This window comes from Trichogramma pretiosum, unplaced genomic scaffold (genome assembly GCF_000599845.2).
Source record: "Trichogramma pretiosum strain Unisexual culture from Peru unplaced genomic scaffold, Tpre_2.0 scaffold40, whole genome shotgun sequence".
NCBI classification, from domain to species: Eukaryota; Metazoa; Arthropoda; class Insecta; order Hymenoptera; family Trichogrammatidae; genus Trichogramma; species Trichogramma pretiosum.
Genome location: NW_019641657.1, coordinates 859,774 through 877,780, shown reverse-complemented (window position 1 = coordinate 877,780; position 18,007 = coordinate 859,774). Strand labels below are relative to the sequence as shown.

The window sequence follows — 18,007 nt, the reverse complement described above, 5'->3', positions numbered from 1 at the left end:
AATTTTTTCAAGGGGAAGAATTATGAACATTTAATTATTATGAATTTTTAAAGTCCAAATAAAAGTTATTATTCTTATGCAACAATTTTTGAATGCCGGAAACTAAGGCGATAAAGCGCTGCATTGCGCATTGACTCAAGTGCGGCTAGGGCAAAATCATAATAAGTGGCAGTCACGGAGAACCACGGTATATGTATATATCCCAACATTAGCTGACGGTCTTGAACGCCAGGCGGTCTAATGTTTTTACGCAGCTCGGGTGGTGGCGCTCTCTCTGCTCTCCCTCCACGAGGGCCGCCATCTTCACGCCGCTAATTCTACAGCCGAAAAGTTCTTCTTTCCAGATATCTCCTGCGTGACAATGGTACGTGTCTTCAATTCATACGTTTTTTGATTCTAAATATATAAAAATTGTAGTTTATTTTGTTACAATCTGAATAAACTAACTGAAGCAATTATGGTTAGCAATCAGTGCTCTGAATTGAAAAAATTGATCAACTTTTTGTTATAACAAGTGTTGCAAAGCCATGTGAATCCGTTGTAGGTTATGGAACCTAGTGCAAAATATCTTCGTTTCAATCTCAAGTTGTTCATTTTTCAACTCCATTTTTGCTACGCCTTAATTTGTTCAATTTGACTTGCATCGTTCATTTATTTATACGTGATAAAATTAATATAAGGCACCTGTCAACCGAATTGCTAATCAGTTACTCAATTTTTTCGCCAAGACGAACGTGTTTCCGAGTGAGATATGCAGAATCTAAATGTCTTTTAACTAATTTACAGACTCGCAAACGTAGGAACGCAGGACGCGCCAAGAACGGCCGTGGTCACGTCAACCCGGTTCGTTGCACCAACTGCGCCAGATGCGTCCCCAAGGACAAGGCGATCAAAAAATTCGTCATCAGAAACATGGTCGAAGCCGCTGCTGTACGTGATATCACCGACGCCAGCGTCTACTCGTCCTACACTCTGCCCAAATTGTACGCCAAATTGCACTACTGCGTATCCTGCGCAATTCACTCCAAGGTTGTTCGCAATCGTTCCAAGAGCGACAGAAGAATCAGAACTCCACCAGTCAGGAACTTCCCAAGGGTAAGCGAATTGATTTCATGTTCTTGGTCATGTGCTACGCGCACACACACAAGTTTTAATAGCAAAAAATTGAATTTACAATTTTTGTCGTTTCTGTTTTCAGGATATGCGCCAAGGCCAGCAAAATAGGAAGTAAATGATGTTACATTTTCAAAATAAATATTGAAAAACAAAATATGATTTGTTATTTATTTGTCACCTATAACTTATGCTATGATGAATATTGTTAGAAAATGATATATTTGCAAAAACTATAATTTTTCACTTCATATTGATTGATAGTGAATTAATTTTATTTAAACCCAATTACAACTGTTGTAAATTATTAATATGTCAACTCTAAAGTAACAGAGCTTGATTCTGATAACTCCATTCATGATCAAAATGTCAGCTTATTTAAATGAAAATTCCTCTTTACTCTTTTTTGATGATTATTTTCTGAACACTTCAGTACTGAAAACTTGGGTAATTAATGCAAGCTCTTATTGTTAACAACTTTCAGAAAGCATAACAAGTTACTTTTAAAAGAATATGCTGGTTAATTTAACATTTTTAAAGTTAAATTTAACATTTTAAAAAGTTGGTTCAATGATTTAATAAAAACTAATTTGTAAATGTAACTTAAGTTTTACCTATAGTAATTTGATTTGATCGACAACAATTAAAGAATCTAATAAATTAATTTTTACTGATCTTTTGGAAAATTTGAATATATATATTTAAGATTTACAATAGGATGATCTGATGCTTCAATCTCTCAATTTTAATATGTGTAAAAAAAATGAAATTAAAATAAATCAACATCAACTTTCCATGTGTTTTTCAACTATGTTATTAAAATCTTCATGTGCATTAGAACAAACCACAGAGGACGTGAGTTGTGTTCTTGATGTAAAGACTGAAGTCATGTTACCGTCTTGTTGTAGGTTACTGGAAATTTCTGGTAGTCTGCTCTAAACTGTTTTGACTTCAATTACCGTTAATAATATTTAAGTAAGTATTGTTTCTGTTAAACTCTATTTACAGTATCACATGTATAACCAGTAATTCCTTTAAAATTGATTTTGCATTTTTTACGAACATTTAATTATCGATGGATATTTTAAAACAAAAAACCACACAAATATCTTGTACAGTCTCAATTGCATTAAAAAAAAAAATATTTACTCCATTTTTAGTGAATATAACTGTTCATATTAGAAATTTATCATTTAAACTAAACTAATTGATTATATCAATGAAATATAAGATTCTTGTCTTGAGTATCTTCTTGTTGTTCAGACTTTAACCCTCTTCTTGTCAAAAATTAAAGTATTAGAATTATACTGCTTATTGTCAAAAAAAATTATTTAAAAATAAAACTAACAATGGAATTTTAGTTTATAATGTCATGTAAATGTTAAGAAATGTATGATATGATTTCCATTTACTGCATATTAAATGAATTCATTTCAGGATATAAAATTTGAACTTTTATTTACATATTATTTAAATTTCCTAGCTCTGCCCTGCATCTATTTGTTCATCAAATCATACAAAAATGATTGAAATCACATGCAATGACCGTCTTGGAAAAAAAGTCAGAGTGAAATGTAATCCAGATGATACAGTTGGTGATCTCAAAAAATTGATATCTGCCCAAACTGGAACTCATTATGATAAAATTGTTCTGAAAAAGTGGTACACCATCTACAAAGATCATATAAAACTACAAGATTGTATCCTTTTTTAAGAGGTTTTATTTTCAAATTCTAGAGGTAACTATTAAGTAATACATATTTAATTGTATTATTGCAAAAATAATCACAAAAGTATTTTATTTCATGTTTACTTAATATTAAATTCTATTTCTTATAATTCTATCTTATACTACTTTTATAAAAATAATTTCCTTAACACAAATGTATAGATGAAATTCATGATGGCATGAATTTAGAACTTTACTATCAGTAGGCATCATGCACACTAGGGTGTACCCCTTTTTTAAATATTTCGAATAAAAAGAATAAAATAAAATATATCTCAGGAGCCGAGTGAAAAACTGTAAGATGGTATATTTTTGCAGGTCTGTGCACAACATGGGTGCTGAAATCAAAAATTTTCAGCTCGGAGTAGCACGAGTCAAATAAATACTAATGTGGAAATGAAAAGCTTTGCGATTTTTTTTCTCCCATAAGAAGGGTTTAACGAAAAATTTTCTCTGAACAAAAAGTGCTTAATTTTGATCAAAGAATATGTGTGAATTTTTTCAGATTTTTTCGGACCATTTTTGGATTTTTGGCGTTCGTCAATATTTCCAAAAATCCAAAAATGGTCCGAAAAAATCTGAAAAAATTCACACATATTCTTTGATCAAAATTAAGCACTTTTTGTTCAGAGAAAATTTTTCGTTAAACCCTTCTTATGGAAGAAAAAAAATCGCAAAGCTTAATTAGTATTTATTTGCCTCGTGCTACTCCGAGCTGACAATTTTTGATTTCAGCACCCATGTTGTGCACAGACCTGCAAAAATATACCATCTTACAGTTTTTCACTCGGCTCCTGAGATATATTTTATTTTATTCTTTTTATTCGAAATATTTAAAAAAGGGGTACACCCTAATGCACACATTGTCAAATATTATTGAAATCAAGATTTTATGTAAGGATAATTTTTGTAATGATTTTTAAACACTTTGTGCTCTTTTATACATAAAATAAACTTAAAATTGTATAAATTATAAATATTTAGTTGACATTTAATTTATTGCAATGGATGTTAATAAATGCATTTTAGTATGTACTCAAAATATACTTATTGGTTTACACCTCAAATTTGGTTGAAAAATAATATGTTAAAATGTATATAACCAAATATATAACTTAAAAATAACGTGAATACTTAATAACAATTAGTTTGGTAGCGTTTTGTGTTTTACTCGATGATGTTTTTTTTCTAATCTTTGATTGTGACGCATTAAATCTTACCATTATTTTAGTAAACCTTTGCTATTTTATATTAAAATTATAAACATTTATTTATCTAGTACTTTGATCAATTAAAATGTATGGTTTAAAAAAATATTTAAAATTTATGACTATTACTTAGAGCATCAGTATCAGCTATTTTAGGAAGCATTCACTTTTTTAGTTTGAAATTGAATTTTTCATTTCAATGAGGCCTTTTTACTATTGCTTCATCCGAACGACTCATAGGACTTTCAGCTTCAATTACATTTCGACTACGGTTGCTAAGGAAATCTCTTATGTGCTGGACAATTAAATTGATGGCCACTAAAACAGAGAAAAAATTAGGAAAATTACGTTATTAAGTTGACTAAAGTTTAACAACATTCAAATATTATCATCAAAATTATTAAGTTATTGCTTCCAAACATGCAGTTAATGATTGAGCATGCAAAATAAATATAATTAAATTATTAATACATTAATGTATTAAATGAAGGTATTTAGAATCAATCTTTTGCTGTTTTAATATGCAAAATCCCAAGATTTATTATGAGTTTTTTTGTACAATTTTAGTCTTATTCATATAGAAGTCAGTAAACTTTTTACGGACCTGAAAGTAAATAATTTTTACACAAATTAAACTAGGTATTAACTTGAAAAAATTTACTTGTACTGATGATTCATAATTTTGTTTATGAATTTTACACTGTATACTCTATTAAATAATTTATCAAAGGTTTGAGAGTATAAAAGGGCTTATAATATTGTAAGACAATAATCTTGATTTTATAATACAAATATTAATATAAACAATTTTCCACTGTACGAAAACATACAAAATATTCTTTTGATCTTTATATCTGATAGAGAAAATACAAAATTATTATGCAACATAAAATTTAGTCATTTTTTTGTAAAATGCTATAGGTAATATCTACTTAGGTATCATGATTTTTCCTTATGATTAAACGCAAGATTTTATCCACAAAAAGTTTTCAACGTACAAAGATTAGTAATTAAAGTTTGCATGCATGAAAATTTTATTCATTTAAAATGCTAAAAAAAGACTGTGCAATATGAAAATGAATTAAAAACAACAGATTAAAAGCAACTGATCATATTTAATAATATGTCAATCATCTGCTTAGTCCATCTGATGATGTTGATGCTCGTCTATGCTCGAAGTATGGATGTTGCTGATATGCGATTTCCCCATTTTTAATATGCAAAATGTCCCAGATGTGGTGCACTATAAGGTCTATCGCCACTGTAAACATAAAATAACCAAAACCATGTATGCTTCATATCTTCTTTTGATTTTGTCATCAATAGAGAATTCATAGAAAATAATTCTCAAAGATTGACTCGAAGGGCAAAACTAAATATAATATTCATGTTTACAATGACGTAATCATTTGAATTTTTTGATACGAAATAGACAATTCTGACCTTCATAAAAATTGTTTGTCAAGTTCATAGTGCTTAGAATATTAAATCATATTTAACGTTTTTTAAAAAAATTCCGTGCAAGCCAGTAAGTGGACGTTTTTTACGATTTATTCTGAATTCACGAATAGTAAGAACGAGCTCTTAAAAGATACCTAAGGAAGAAATGATTATCGTATGCCATATTCATTAATATTAATGTTATACAAAGGTCGAGGCGAAGAAAAACTTGAAGTACTTCGCATTTGTCCAAGAAGAAAACAAAGTGGCAAGTAAATGTCAACAAGATGGAATTGTTGGGAATAATTTTGAAAACCCGTGTCTAATGAAGTGTGCAGAAAATACGAATAAATAGTTTGAATAATAAACAGAGAAATTAACGATTTTTTCTAGGCAATAATTTTACCAACTCTAGTTGTAAAAAATACCCCAGGGAATTTTGAAAATGCCTGTTAGATAATAATTAATTTTGATTGTTGGACATAAAATTCAATACATTTTATTCGGTAAATGTGTAACTAGAATGATTATTAATGCAAGCTAAGTTCCATTAATGAAGGCATGATGTATTATTTAAAAAAAAAGTTTAAAAAGATTTATACTTCATTATTAATAACCAATAATGCATGTAATTTTTTTAAACCGGTTTCCATGTATGATAGTAATTCATGCAAGTATTACGATAATTATATAACATAAAAATTAATTTTGACCCTCTATTGTGTTAATTATTTTCCGACGCACATACTTACGATCTTTTCAAGCGAACATAAATTTTTTTTTCAAACAATGATAATAATTTAGTAGCATGATCGTCTTACCTGTATTGTCAGCTCCGCGAGGAATTATGACATCAGCAAATTTTTTCGTAGGCAAGCAAAATTCTTCAAACGCTGGCTTGACGAAATTTAGGTATTGATTCAATACATAATCCAGATCTCGCCCTCTCTCTTTGACGTCTCGCGGTACTGAAATTTTCGTTTCAAATTATTAATTTGCAATGAAAAATAGAGAGAAAAAAATTCATGGGAAAATTTGTATACCTCTCCGCTCCAGCCTGGTATCAGAGTTCGTATCAACGAATAATTTCATGTGAAATAGATCCCTTATATTTGAAAAATAAAATACAAGGATTCCTTCGAAAAGCACAACATCAGCAGGATAAATTGTGGTTGTCTGGTTCGGGATTCTGAAACAAACGATAAATAATGAATTAATATTTTAACAAGTATAGCCATGATTTATCTGTTAGATAAGCAAAATCATGCTCGAGGACTGTCTTGGCGAATTTTAATCGAAAGACACGCACATTCAATTTGTATAAATAACATCTCCAAAAAATGTTCATGCGGCTTATCGCGTTTCGTGACGCCGTCACAGCTTCCTGGTTCCGATCGACTCCAAACACGCGCGTTTCAGGAAAAACGACAGGTATAAAAGGAGCGATTAACACCAAATTCCTTCATCAGTTAATTAACTAATTTTTGAGTTAATAAATTCCAAAGACAGTAAACTGTCACAATTACTATTTCAATTAAACATTCAAATTAATCGATTCAGTGGGAATCATGAAGAGAATAATTTTCTTAGTGTCTAGTTTCTTGGTGTTAGTTTTGCAGCAAACCAGTGCTTGTAAAAATGGAGCTTGCACCTGTGCAGGAAATGCAAGGTACGCTATGTCACCATTTTATCAACAACCCCAAACGGTCTATCTACCAGCACCATCACCAGCACCGGTAGTTCAACTTGCTGCACCAACATCATACTACGTACCCCCAACACAATCAATGGACTATACGAGTTACTCTGAACCTGCATCAGCCATGAGAAGCATGTCATCACCACATTATATGTATGGTGCCCGAAGTTATTCTTCCCTACCACATTACAGATCACTTGGATATATGCCAAGATCCTATACACCACGGTTTAGAGTAAGTACAATTTCACAGAACAAATTTAAAATTTAAAACTCAATTTAAGAGCAAAAAATTAATTGTTTTTTTTTTCTCTTCCAGCCTTCTTACAGAAGATCATATGGAGGTCATCAATCTTATCCCTATGATTGCAATTATTGAAAAAAATGAAAAATGTAATTTTTAAAAAATAAAAAAATTGGTAAATTACATAAACAATTAGTATTCATTGATAACATCTATTACACTTTGTTAGTAATTTTATTAGTGTAAACACATAATAATAGTGTGAACACATTACTCGACACTGAACTTGGTTAAAAAATGATTTGTTCTAAACGTAAGAAAATGTTTCTCTTTAGAGACTCAAAAAAAGTATATCCCTATTTTTTTTTGTACTTTTGATTATATGTTATACTACATTTATCATGAACTTTTTTGGTACTTACATGCTATTGGTCTTGTAGTCGTATACTGGGATTTCACATTTCTTTCCAGCCAATATATCCTGAAGAGTCTGCAGAATAAGATCATTGTCAAACGCATCGGGATGATCAAAGTTGAATTGTCCCTTCTCAGCCTTGATCTTTTCTGATGGCGTGAGATCTCTGTAAAAGCTGTCCTGCGATATGCAGACAACTTGTCTCTCTTTATGGTCTTTATCGACTTGACCTAACTTTTCCATAATCCTTTGGCAAACAGTCGACTGCAAATGAAAATACAGTATATTAGAAGTTTCCATAAAATAAAACAGTTGACAATTATGTAATACAGCAATTGCCTCAATCAAAAAAAAAAAAACAAAAAAACAAAAAAAAAAGAAAGAAAACGAAAAATCGAAATGCATTCGGTCGTAGTGGTTATCCTCGTGTCAATCGCAGAACAATCGAAGTGCACTCATATCAAAATAGAACGACCACGACTGCACCACGTTAAAGCGAATTCATTTAGCTGCATCAACATTTAAGATTATGAGAGCCTTCGTCACGAGTGCATACAATCTAAATTTATTGAGCGCCTAATTAAACAATCGGTCATCGTCTTACCTTGCCGCTGGCCGTGCCGCCCGAGACGCCGATGAGGAAGGGCGTCTTGGCCTCGACGCCGTTCAGCTTGCCGTTGATGCCCATGGAGAGCTTGCGCGTGGTGCCCATGTTTATCGTGATATCCGCCATCGCGCCGTTTATCAGCGTCGACGATTCTTTATTGCTGCAGCCGTGGTACAATCTCAACTGTGGCAATTGCACGCTCGGCTGCAATTTTATACTGCGCACCGAGACGAGTCCGCGGCAGCTATAAGCAGCAGCAGCAGCTGTATAAGCAGCGACGAAACGAGTAGTCGATTTCAGCCTCTTCTTTATCAGCAGTACAGCAGTTGCAGTGCAGGCAGGACGAGTAGGTGCTAGTTGCAGTGATCGATGCTGTGTCCAAAGTCGAACTGAGCTAACCACGTTGTTGCCTGCGGCAACTTTCCAAGTCTCAGCGATCAAAGCTGGGCAATTACTATAATGAGCTACTACAGCAGGTGCTACGGTCACGGAGATGGGCGGCTGGACTGGTCTGCTGCTGCCACTGACGATGGTGAGTAGTAATGACGGCCTAACGCGTTGCGCTACGTATTTCCAATTGATGCTCTGCATGTAAACGATTATGATGGCTCCAAGATCGTACGATCGTAGATAACAAGGGGTAATTTAATAATGAGGCACACAACACATATACACATGCGCTGTCAAAACTGCTTTTCGGTGTTATGTACGAAAATTTGAACGTAATTAGAGCTGCTGCGGTGCGACCGTCCCCACTATTACAGCTACGCATGTAATAGTACGATTACACATATATAAGACGTTAGCTTGCTTGCGTTTGATTGATTTGTCTAGAATAGATAGGTCAATTTGCAAGGAACAGACACCAGAAGTCATCCGTTCGTTTTTTAATGATAATGGATGGGGTGTGATTCGAGAAACTACACCTATGCTCCGAAACGCAATTCACTCGAGAGCCATCGATAGATATTTCGCACTTGGCAGACGACCACGTGCTCTTGACTTTGACTGTCTTCTTTTTCTATTCTCTCTTTTTTTTTGTCTGCTATAAAATGTCTGCTGTCAATCGAGAGCCGAGACTGGAGACATTTTTTCGTCTGCTAGACTGCGCTTGTCGAAATCTCATTTTTGTTTTGATTTTTTTTATTGTTATAATGCCCTTAGATGAAAAATCGATTTATTATTTATTTTGTATCAACGTAAATTTATTCATTCATTGCCCGTGATATAGGAATCACGATGACTTTTGACAGCGCTCGAGAAAAATATGACATCCTCGTGCAGCGTGCCTCGAGTGGCGGTATAGCGGTAGATAATATTCGTTTGACTGCAGTGGACGCAAGTTCAAGGTCTCCGCAATTGATATTATATGCACGCATATTATCGCAGATAAGAAAATGTAAAACACGCTGTAACGAAAAAAAAGAACAGCTTTTACCACGAATTTACGTTGTCGATGATATTATGTGATATTGATGATATTGTATGATTTGGGCGTGAGTTGCGTGTTCTTCTGTAAAGACTGAAGTCATGTTACCATGTTGTTATAGATTACTGGAAATTTCTGGTAGTCTGCTCTAAACTGTTTTGACTTACAGTTTACCGTTAATAATATTTAAGTAAATATTATTTTTGTTAAACTCTATTTACAGTATCACATGTATAACCAGTAATTCCTTTAAAATTGATTTTGCATTTTTTACGAACATTTAATTATCGATGGATATTTTAAAACAAAAAACCACACAAATATCTTGTACAGTCTCAATTGCATTTAAAAAAAAATATTATTTACTTCATTTTAAGTGAATATAACTGTTCATATTAGAAATTTATCATTTAAACTAAACTAATTGATTATATCAATGAAATATAAGATTCTTGTCATGAGTATCTTCTTCTTGTTAAGACTTTAACCCTCTTCTTGTCAAAAATTAAAGCATTAGAATTATACTGCTTATTGTCAACAAAATTTTAAATTTCCTAGCTCTGCGCTGCATCTATTTGTTCATCCAATCATACAAAAATGATTGAAATCACATGCAATGACCATCTTGGAAAAAAAGTCAGAGTGAAATGTAATCCAGATGATACAGTTTGTGATCTCGAAAAATTGATATCCGCCCAAACTGGAACTCATTATGATAAAATTGTTCTGAAAAAGAGGTACACCATCTACAAAGATCATATAAGACTACAAGATTGTATCCTTTTTTAAGAGGTTTTATTTTCAAATTCTAGAGGTAACTATTAAGTAATACATATTTAATTGTATTATTGCAAAAATAATCACAAAAGTATTTTATTTCATGTTTTCTCCTTTTACTTTTATTTCTTCTGCAATGTTTTGAGTTAATAGTTCCAACTCTATAACATGAAAAATTTATTCATTTAAAATGCTAAAAAAACTATGGAATATGAAAATGAATCAAGTACAACAGATGAAAAGCTACTGATGATATTTAATAATAATCATCTGCTTAGTCCACTAATGATGTTGATGCTCGTCAATGCTCAATGTATGGATTTTAATCATGCAAAATATCCCAGATGTGGTAAACTATAAGGTCTATCGCCACTATAACATATATCAATTGTTAGAAATTGTTATCAATTCGCAGAAAATAACTCTGAAAGATTGACTTGAAGGGCAAAGCTGCTCTACAAAGATCGAGCCAGTGAAGTACAAGGAGTAATTCGCATTTATTCAAGTTTTAGATGAATTTTTATCACATAAGTTAGAAGGACAGTAAATTTCTTCAGTGTTCTTGCAAGGGGAGTGAGAATGAATAGTTTGAATTGTAAACATACAAATTAACAATTTCCTTAGTGGAATAATTCTACTAGCTCTAGTTGTCCATACCTCAGAGGATGAAATAGATAGTTAGATATAAGGTTTGATTGTTGAAGATACTGACTAAATTTGAATTGAATACATTTTTTTGATAAAATTGACTTGAATGATTATTAATCCAAGTTAAGTTTCATTAATAAATGGATGATGTATTATTTTGAAAAACTACTTAATGATTAACAACCAAAAATGCGTGTAATTTTGTTAAACTGGATTCCATGTACTGTAGTATTTCATGCAAGTAATACAATAATTATATAACATAAAAATTAATTTTGACACTCTAGTGTGTTAATTATTTTCCAACGCACATACTTACGATCTTTTTAAGCGAACATATATTTTTTTTTTCAAACAATGATAATAATTTACTAACATGATAGTCTTACCGGCATTATTAGCTCCACCAGGAATTATCACATCGGCATATGCGATTGTAGAATAGCAATACTTGTGAGAACATGGCTTTGTTGTATTCATATAACTTGATAGGATATTTTCTATATATCTTCCTCTCTCGCTGTTGTCTCGCTTTACTGAAATTTTAATTTCAAATTGTTAATTTGCAGTGAAAAATAGAGAGAAAAACATTGATGGGAAAATTTGCTTACATATCCGTGCCAGCCTGGTGTCAGGGTCCGCATCCACGAATACTTTCTTCCTACTACCTTTGATCTTTTCTGATGGCGTGAGATCTCTGTAAAAGCTGTCCTGCGATATACAGACAACTTGTCTCTCTCTTTATGGTCTTTATCGACTTGACCTAACTTTTCCATAATCCTTTGTCAAACAGTCGACTGCAAATGAAAATACAGTATATTAGAAGTTTCCATAAAATAAACTACTTAAAAATTTGAGTTTTTTGAGCTGAAGGGCAAATCTTCATAGAACCAGGATTGTGATATAGCTGCAGCCAGAGAAAGTGCTTTCTGCTATCAGAGTTTTTTTGCCTTATAGGGCGTTTTCAGATTGTCACGAAGTGGTCACTTTACCGACCAGCTGATTTGCCTGGAGGAACAACAAACCGCGCGCCCCTATACTTCCCGTGTTAAATTAGCTTGTTAAAAGTACTTGTAATTAGTTTATAATCAAGTAAAAAAATAAACAAAAAATATCTGGAGAAAGCCGAAATCCTCGTGTATCGAAATATCGAAGCGGTTTTTAATTAAAGTCTTTAGTTTGTAAATTAAAAAATATTGAAATTTCAGTTTTTTTGTCTGAGATATTGTCAATAATCTCTATTAAAATGGTTATTAAATTTGCTTTTTCGGGTTGCAATACAAAATCTCAAGCGGGGAAGTTATTATTTTTTCAAATGATCAACGAAAAACTGAGAAACAATCGTAATTAAGAATATTATCTTTCCACCAACAGCAGACTTGGGTTGGAAGACGATTGCGAGATGATTTTCATAATTTTTCGGAATTACGCTTCTTTCTTAGTTTTTCGTTGGTCATTTGAAAGAATAATAACTTCCCCGCTTGAGATTTTGTATTGCAACCCGAAAAAGCAAATTTAATAATCATTTTAATAGAGATTATTGACAATATCTCAGACAAAAAAACTGAAATTTCAATATTTTTTAATTTACAAACTAAAGACTTTAATTAAAAACCGCTTCGATATTTCGATACACGAGGATTTCGGCTTTCTCCAGATATTTTTTGTTTATTTTTTTACTTGATTATAAACTAATTACAAGTACTTTTAACAAGCTAATTTAACACGGGAAGTATAGGGGCGCGCGGTTTGTTGTTCCTCCAGGCAAATCAGCTGGTCGGTAAAGTGACCACTTCGTGACAATCTGAAAACGCCCTATTCGCCACGCGCGCTGAAGCTGATTTCATTGGCTCCCTCTACTCGAGCACCGAAAGATCGTAGCGTGCCTACGCGCGCTGACTATAAAAGCAAGTAATGTATATTACTGCCCTAGACCGGGAAATTATTGCTCTTCGCGTATAACCATAATAAAAATGACCTTTACATTATAGTCTCTGCGCGTCGCCTGCAGAGGAGATGACTCGCGTGCGCGACCATTCCCGCGTTTTTGGCCCAATATTCTACTGCTCCGAACTCGTGTAGTGTTGTCCGTAGTTTAGCACGCGCACGTGATCTTATCTCGATGTTTCTTCTTCCTCGTGTTTTGCGGCCAAAAATTCGCAGTGGGCTCGCAGCCGAAGCACATACTCGCTAGCACATATAGGCACGAGGAAGGACGAAAAATTCGATTTTCACGACTCTCGTGCGCATAGCTCAAGGTAGATTTGTTTTATCATTCACCGCCCGTTCTGCTTATCTCGTATATTATTAATTATGACGTTTATGCGTTGCCATCTTGACCGACTTGCCGATGTACAAATTTAATGAAATTCTTGGAATTTTTCGAGAAAAATCTTTCAGGACGAAGGATTTTAATTTTTCGAAATTATCAAAATGCTACCCCAGCTCTTGGAAGAGTGACCAATTGCTATCGCTAACCAATCGAGCGTTTGTAAACTTTAATTCTTATTATACGGATTTTAGGCTGGCTTTTAATTTTTTCCTTTTATGGAATTTTAATGAAACAATGCCATTTATTAATTGTCTAGACTGAAATAAATAAATTCATTAGAGTAAAATGTCTCAAGAAATTGATGTGTAAATCGTAGTGACACTTTCATCACAGACTCTCGTGACACCAATGACTCTCGTACACGAGAGGTACAACGCGAGGAATTTCTACTCTCTTGGTTCTCGCGTACGCGTAGTACTTGGGCGACGCTTTCCCACGTATAGCGCGAACCGCACGTATACATTACGCACTCGCGAAATACATAGGCGTCTCGTTTCAGTTGCGACACGATGTACGTACACGACATTTCGTTTCATTTAAAACTTTTTTTTTCCATTTCTAGAAAACCGGTTCGATCGGCAAGTGGTGTTGCGGAGGCAGCGTCGTCGTCGTCGTCGCGTCGGCTCGATCGGCGGCCAACAACAACGGAGCGGAAAACTCGCTGCTGCTACGACGCTGCTGCTGGTCGACGACCAAGAGTCACATGTTCGCGATCTTGTCGAGGAGAGCCATGCAGAAAGTGTCGCCTCATGCAGCCACGTCTTCTTACGAGGTGAGTCCTCGAATATGTGTAATTTCACCCTGAATTATTGCAATGTCGGAACACGATTCGTAACATGAGTCAATGTTGTTTTTAAATGTGACGAGAGAGTTGCGCATCGAATAATGTATGTAAGTAATCGTTATCAGATTTTTTTTTCGTTTCTCGATAGTGCGCGCGAAGACGTTGTTGAAGCCGTGAAAGCGTGATAGATATAATACAAGTAGCCGCCGCACGCGGGGCAAAGAACACAAAGTGGGAGCTAAGAATGCAATCGGCTACTTCATTGCGAAAAGTTGCTTTTAGTGCTCGCAGTGCCTTTAATGCTCATTTATTGTGCATACATTTATTGTGGCATTATATACCATTATTACTAATAATATGTGCACAAACTCGAGAAATTGTCAGTGATATACTATTCGAACGATTTTTCTAATAGAATTTTATAAAATTACGTGTGAATTAGTGCGTAAGCATAATTTTCCGAAATGATGCTCTCCCCAGAGTCGAGCGATCATTCGCAACCAGTGGCCAGTTGCAGAAATAAAAAAAAGCCTCAGTCTTTCAAGGTTTGTCCCTATTAATTGTGTGTTTACCAGAAAAATAAAAGAACCCGAGATCGTCACTCAGAAGGAGATCGAGAAAGATCAGTACATAACGATCTTTCGACCACAAAAAATGTTATTATCGTTCATTCATAATTCTCGGCGTCGCGCAAATCATTCGCGCACACGATCTGTGCTATAATTATAAACTCGCACAAGGCACCTAAAAAAAGAGTCGGGATTAAAGCGATAAGCGACCACAAAAAAATCGTACGCACGCATATTATTTTGCGTTTCGCGTATATAATAACTTTGAAAAAATTGAAGTAAAAAGAAAAACAGCAGCAGCGTCATAATGTAGAACAGCCTCGCGCGCGGAGCGTTTGTTATCGAGCGGCCGTCAAACGACGATAACAGCACGCGATCGAGTGCTTCTCTTCGAGAGAGAACGAGAGAGCTCGCGTGTGCGCTGCCGCTGTGGCCTACCGGTACTTTTCTTCTCGCTCGTGTTTGACGGACGTGTGGATATTATACATTTTGGTGCGTGTGTGTGTGTGTGTGTTCCATTTTTGGTGGTCAATCATATTGTTATTATTATTAATTCCAAGATACCGGCAAAATTGCGACCAAAATTGCGCAGAGTTCGTCGATCTTCATGAAAATCATGGTATAACGATCGTGTGCGAGTGACATTCTTGACCCGATATCATCGCTGTTGCGTCTTTCAATTACTTTTTTTACAAACTATGAAAATTATAATAATAATGATGATGTATGCTAGTACTTACGTTCATCATTGACACGAGCATTGACGCTTTTTCTTTTTTCCCAGGAGGCGATACGCTCCTTGAACAGTTTACAGAGTAACGCAGCTTACATAAGCGCAGCCAGATTGAATAACTCCACGACGCAGAACACGAATTTGCAAGACACGAAAAAGTACCTGCTGAGGTGAGTGCCTATACATAAGCAGAGCTACGATAGTCAATTGCTTTTTTGCCGCACGCATTAATTCGATTAATCGAGCGTCTTGTCTCCGCATTAATAATTCGGATAAGCCGTTGGTCGATAGTGACAACACGCGATGCGGAGCACGTGTCGCATCGCACTCCATCTATACAATTTGTCTCTCGAAGCAGAAACGTTTCGATAACACGAAAAAAAAAATCTCCATCCGCAGGTCCGGCTTGAGCCTCGAGCAGGTCGAGCGTCTGTCGGTGATCCACGTGGCGGGCACCAAGGGCAAGGGCTCCACCTGCGCCTTCGCCGAGGCCATACTGCGCGAGCATGGCTTCAAGACGGGCTTCTACAGCTCGCCCCATCTCATCACGGTGCGCGAGCGCTTCCGCATCGACGGCCGGCCCATCAACGAGCACGAGTTCGCCCGGCACTTCTGGCACGTCTACGACCGGCTGAGCCAGCTGCGCGAGCACGAGCGCGACATGCCGCAGTACTTCAAGTTCTTGACCGTGCTCATGTTTCACGTGTTCTGCAAGGCCAACGTCGACGTGGCCATCCTCGAGGTCGGCATCGGCGGCGAGCACGACTGCACCAACATCCTCGGCAACACCTGCTGCTCGGGCATCACGAGCCTCGGCATCGATCACACGTCCCTGCTCGGCGACACGATCGAGGCCATCGCCTGGCAGAAGGCCGGCATCTTCAAGCCCAACGCCGCGGCGTTCACCGTGGAGCAGAGCAGCAACGACGCGATGCGGGTACTGGAGGCTCGAGCCCGCGAGCGCAAGTGCCAGCTCAGCGTCGTGCCGGCCCTCGAGTCTTATCCCTGGCGCAAGGGACAGCCGCCCGTTTTGGGTATCCAGAGCGAGGTACAGAGGAGCAACGCCTCGCTGGCCATCCAGCTGGCCCAGGCTTGGTTCTCGAGGACTCAGGGGGGAGCGGCCAAACGTCATCATCAATCGAGCGTGGTACTCTCGAGCACGGAGAACAAGCTCGACGCCAAGACCAAGGATTGCAGCAGATACATCGTGACACCGGAGCACGCCGCGCCAAAGCGAACGAGCCTGTCGTGGACCAAGATCGCCGCGGCGCTCGAGTCCTGCAGGTGGCCCGGACGAACTCAGATCCTGCCCGGCAGGACGCTGGATTTCTACGTCGACGGCGCTCACACGGAAGAGAGCATGGACTCTTGCGTCGCCTGGTTCCGTGGCATCGTCGCTTCCTCCAGGTTGCTTTTCCGCTCTCCTCGAGTAATTCAATTATATAATCGTTCGAGTAAACATTCGTTACACCTTTGTCGTTGCAGAAAAGAGAGACGAAGGTATCTCATTTTTAACGCCACCGGCGATCGGGACTCGGCCAAACTCTTGGCGCCGCTGAAAACGTTGAACTTCTACAAGGCGATATTCGTCCCGAATCTCGCCGGTCTGGTGCACAACGCCGATCAAGAGAATCACAATTTTCCGCTCGCCAAGCAGTTGGAGCGCTGCTGGAAGAACTCGGAGGTGTGGGGCGAGAACTCGGTGGTGAAGGAGAGCGTCTACGAGACGCTCAATTACATCAAGACGGAGAGCGAGGCGGACGTACTTGTACCCGACGACGACAACGAATGCAAACCGCAAGTGCTGGTCACGGGTTCTCTGCATTTGGTCGGAGCGCTGCTGACCGTGGTCGATCCGGAATTCACAATGACCTCGACGTTTTGACCCGCGATTATCATACGAGTGTAATTCATCAGTGGTCCATGTCGAATAAGTGATGAATTTTTTTTACCTACTCAGAGACTCTTTAAAATCAGCAACTGATGAATAACAGTGTGGAATTTTACACGCCGTAATGTTAAAATTTAACATTTGTAAATATTAAAAAAATTTTCAATTGTTAAAGATCAAATGTTTTACCTTCTTCGAATGACAAAATTAATCGAGGATCGTAAATTCTTTGTAGATAGATATGCATTCGATACCAAATTGTTAATAGATTTTTTTTTGTATAAATCATAAATATAGTCAATTTGTTAAAATGTTTTCAGCAGCTTTGAATCATTTGATAGCTTGAGGTTCTATAGTGGCTAAATTAAAAATAACTCGAATCAATAGTA

General features: G+C 36.2%; 5 protein-coding genes and 1 long non-coding RNA gene across 10 annotated transcripts; 4 read left to right on the top strand and 2 right to left on the bottom strand.

Moving 5' to 3' along the window:
• Positions 1–267: 267 nt before the first annotated feature.
• Positions 268–1,270, top strand: LOC106656098 (40S ribosomal protein S26-like). The gene is made up of 3 exons (XM_014376767.2): positions 268–364; positions 787–1,095; positions 1,199–1,270. Exons 1-3 carry the CDS (start codon positions 362–364, stop codon positions 1,229–1,231), a joined length of 345 nt encoding a protein of 114 aa, XP_014232253.1. The 5' UTR covers positions 268–361; the 3' UTR covers positions 1,232–1,270.
• Positions 1,271–1,973: 703 nt separating this feature from the next.
• LOC111693933 (ubiquitin-like protein 5) lies at positions 1,974–4,306 on the top strand. 2 transcript variants are annotated; one of them, XM_023460175.1, is made up of 5 exons: positions 1,974–2,088; positions 2,597–2,813; positions 3,005–3,053; positions 3,697–3,736; positions 4,226–4,306. In XM_023460175.1, the coding sequence occupies exons 2-3, from the start codon at positions 2,636–2,638 to the stop codon at positions 3,046–3,048; spliced, it is 222 nt and encodes a 73-aa protein (XP_023315943.1). In that variant the 5' UTR covers positions 1,974–2,088; positions 2,597–2,635; the 3' UTR covers positions 3,049–3,053; positions 3,697–3,736; positions 4,226–4,306. The 2 variants fall into 2 exon arrangements, with proteins under 2 accessions (XP_023315943.1, XP_023315942.1); XM_023460174.1 differs by lacking the exons at positions 3,697–3,736; positions 4,226–4,306 and having other exon boundaries at positions 1,975–2,088; positions 3,005–3,103.
• Positions 3,769–9,625, bottom strand: LOC106656197 (probable uridine-cytidine kinase). 2 transcript variants are annotated; one of them, XM_023460173.1, is made up of 5 exons: positions 8,453–9,623; positions 7,856–8,112; positions 6,534–6,679; positions 6,312–6,458; positions 3,769–4,368 (listed from the first exon to the last, which is right to left on the bottom strand). In XM_023460173.1, exons 1-5 carry the CDS (start codon positions 9,044–9,046, stop codon positions 4,247–4,249), a joined length of 1,266 nt encoding a protein of 421 aa, XP_023315941.1. In that variant the 5' UTR covers positions 9,047–9,623; the 3' UTR covers positions 3,769–4,246. The 2 variants fall into 2 exon arrangements, with proteins under 2 accessions (XP_023315941.1, XP_014232428.2); XM_014376942.2 differs by lacking the exon at positions 3,769–4,368 and adding an exon at positions 4,375–5,311 and having other exon boundaries at positions 8,453–9,625.
• LOC106656198 lies at positions 6,946–7,609 on the top strand. Its single transcript, XM_014376943.2, has 2 exons — positions 6,946–7,424; positions 7,509–7,609. Exons 1-2 carry the CDS (start codon positions 7,059–7,061, stop codon positions 7,566–7,568), a joined length of 426 nt encoding a protein of 141 aa, XP_014232429.1. The 5' UTR covers positions 6,946–7,058; the 3' UTR covers positions 7,569–7,609.
• Positions 8,899–18,002, top strand: LOC106656195 (folylpolyglutamate synthase, mitochondrial-like). 3 transcript variants are annotated; one of them, XM_014376938.1, is made up of 5 exons: positions 8,899–8,987; positions 14,204–14,413; positions 15,779–15,897; positions 16,127–17,134; positions 17,213–18,002. In XM_014376938.1, the coding sequence occupies exons 1-5, from the start codon at positions 8,949–8,951 to the stop codon at positions 17,610–17,612; spliced, it is 1,776 nt and encodes a 591-aa protein (XP_014232424.1). In that variant the 5' UTR covers positions 8,899–8,948; the 3' UTR covers positions 17,613–18,002. The 3 variants fall into 3 exon arrangements, with proteins under 3 accessions (XP_014232424.1, XP_014232426.1, XP_014232425.1); XM_014376940.2 differs by lacking the exon at positions 8,899–8,987 and adding an exon at positions 13,304–13,567; XM_014376939.2 differs by lacking the exons at positions 8,899–8,987; positions 14,204–14,413 and adding an exon at positions 14,687–14,970.
• On the bottom strand, positions 10,664–12,271 carry LOC111693934. The gene is made up of 2 exons (XR_002763529.1): positions 11,921–12,271; positions 10,664–11,845 (listed from the first exon to the last, which is right to left on the bottom strand). It is a non-coding gene; the product is annotated as an uncharacterized LOC111693934 (long non-coding RNA).
• Positions 18,003–18,007: the final 5 nt, after the last annotated feature.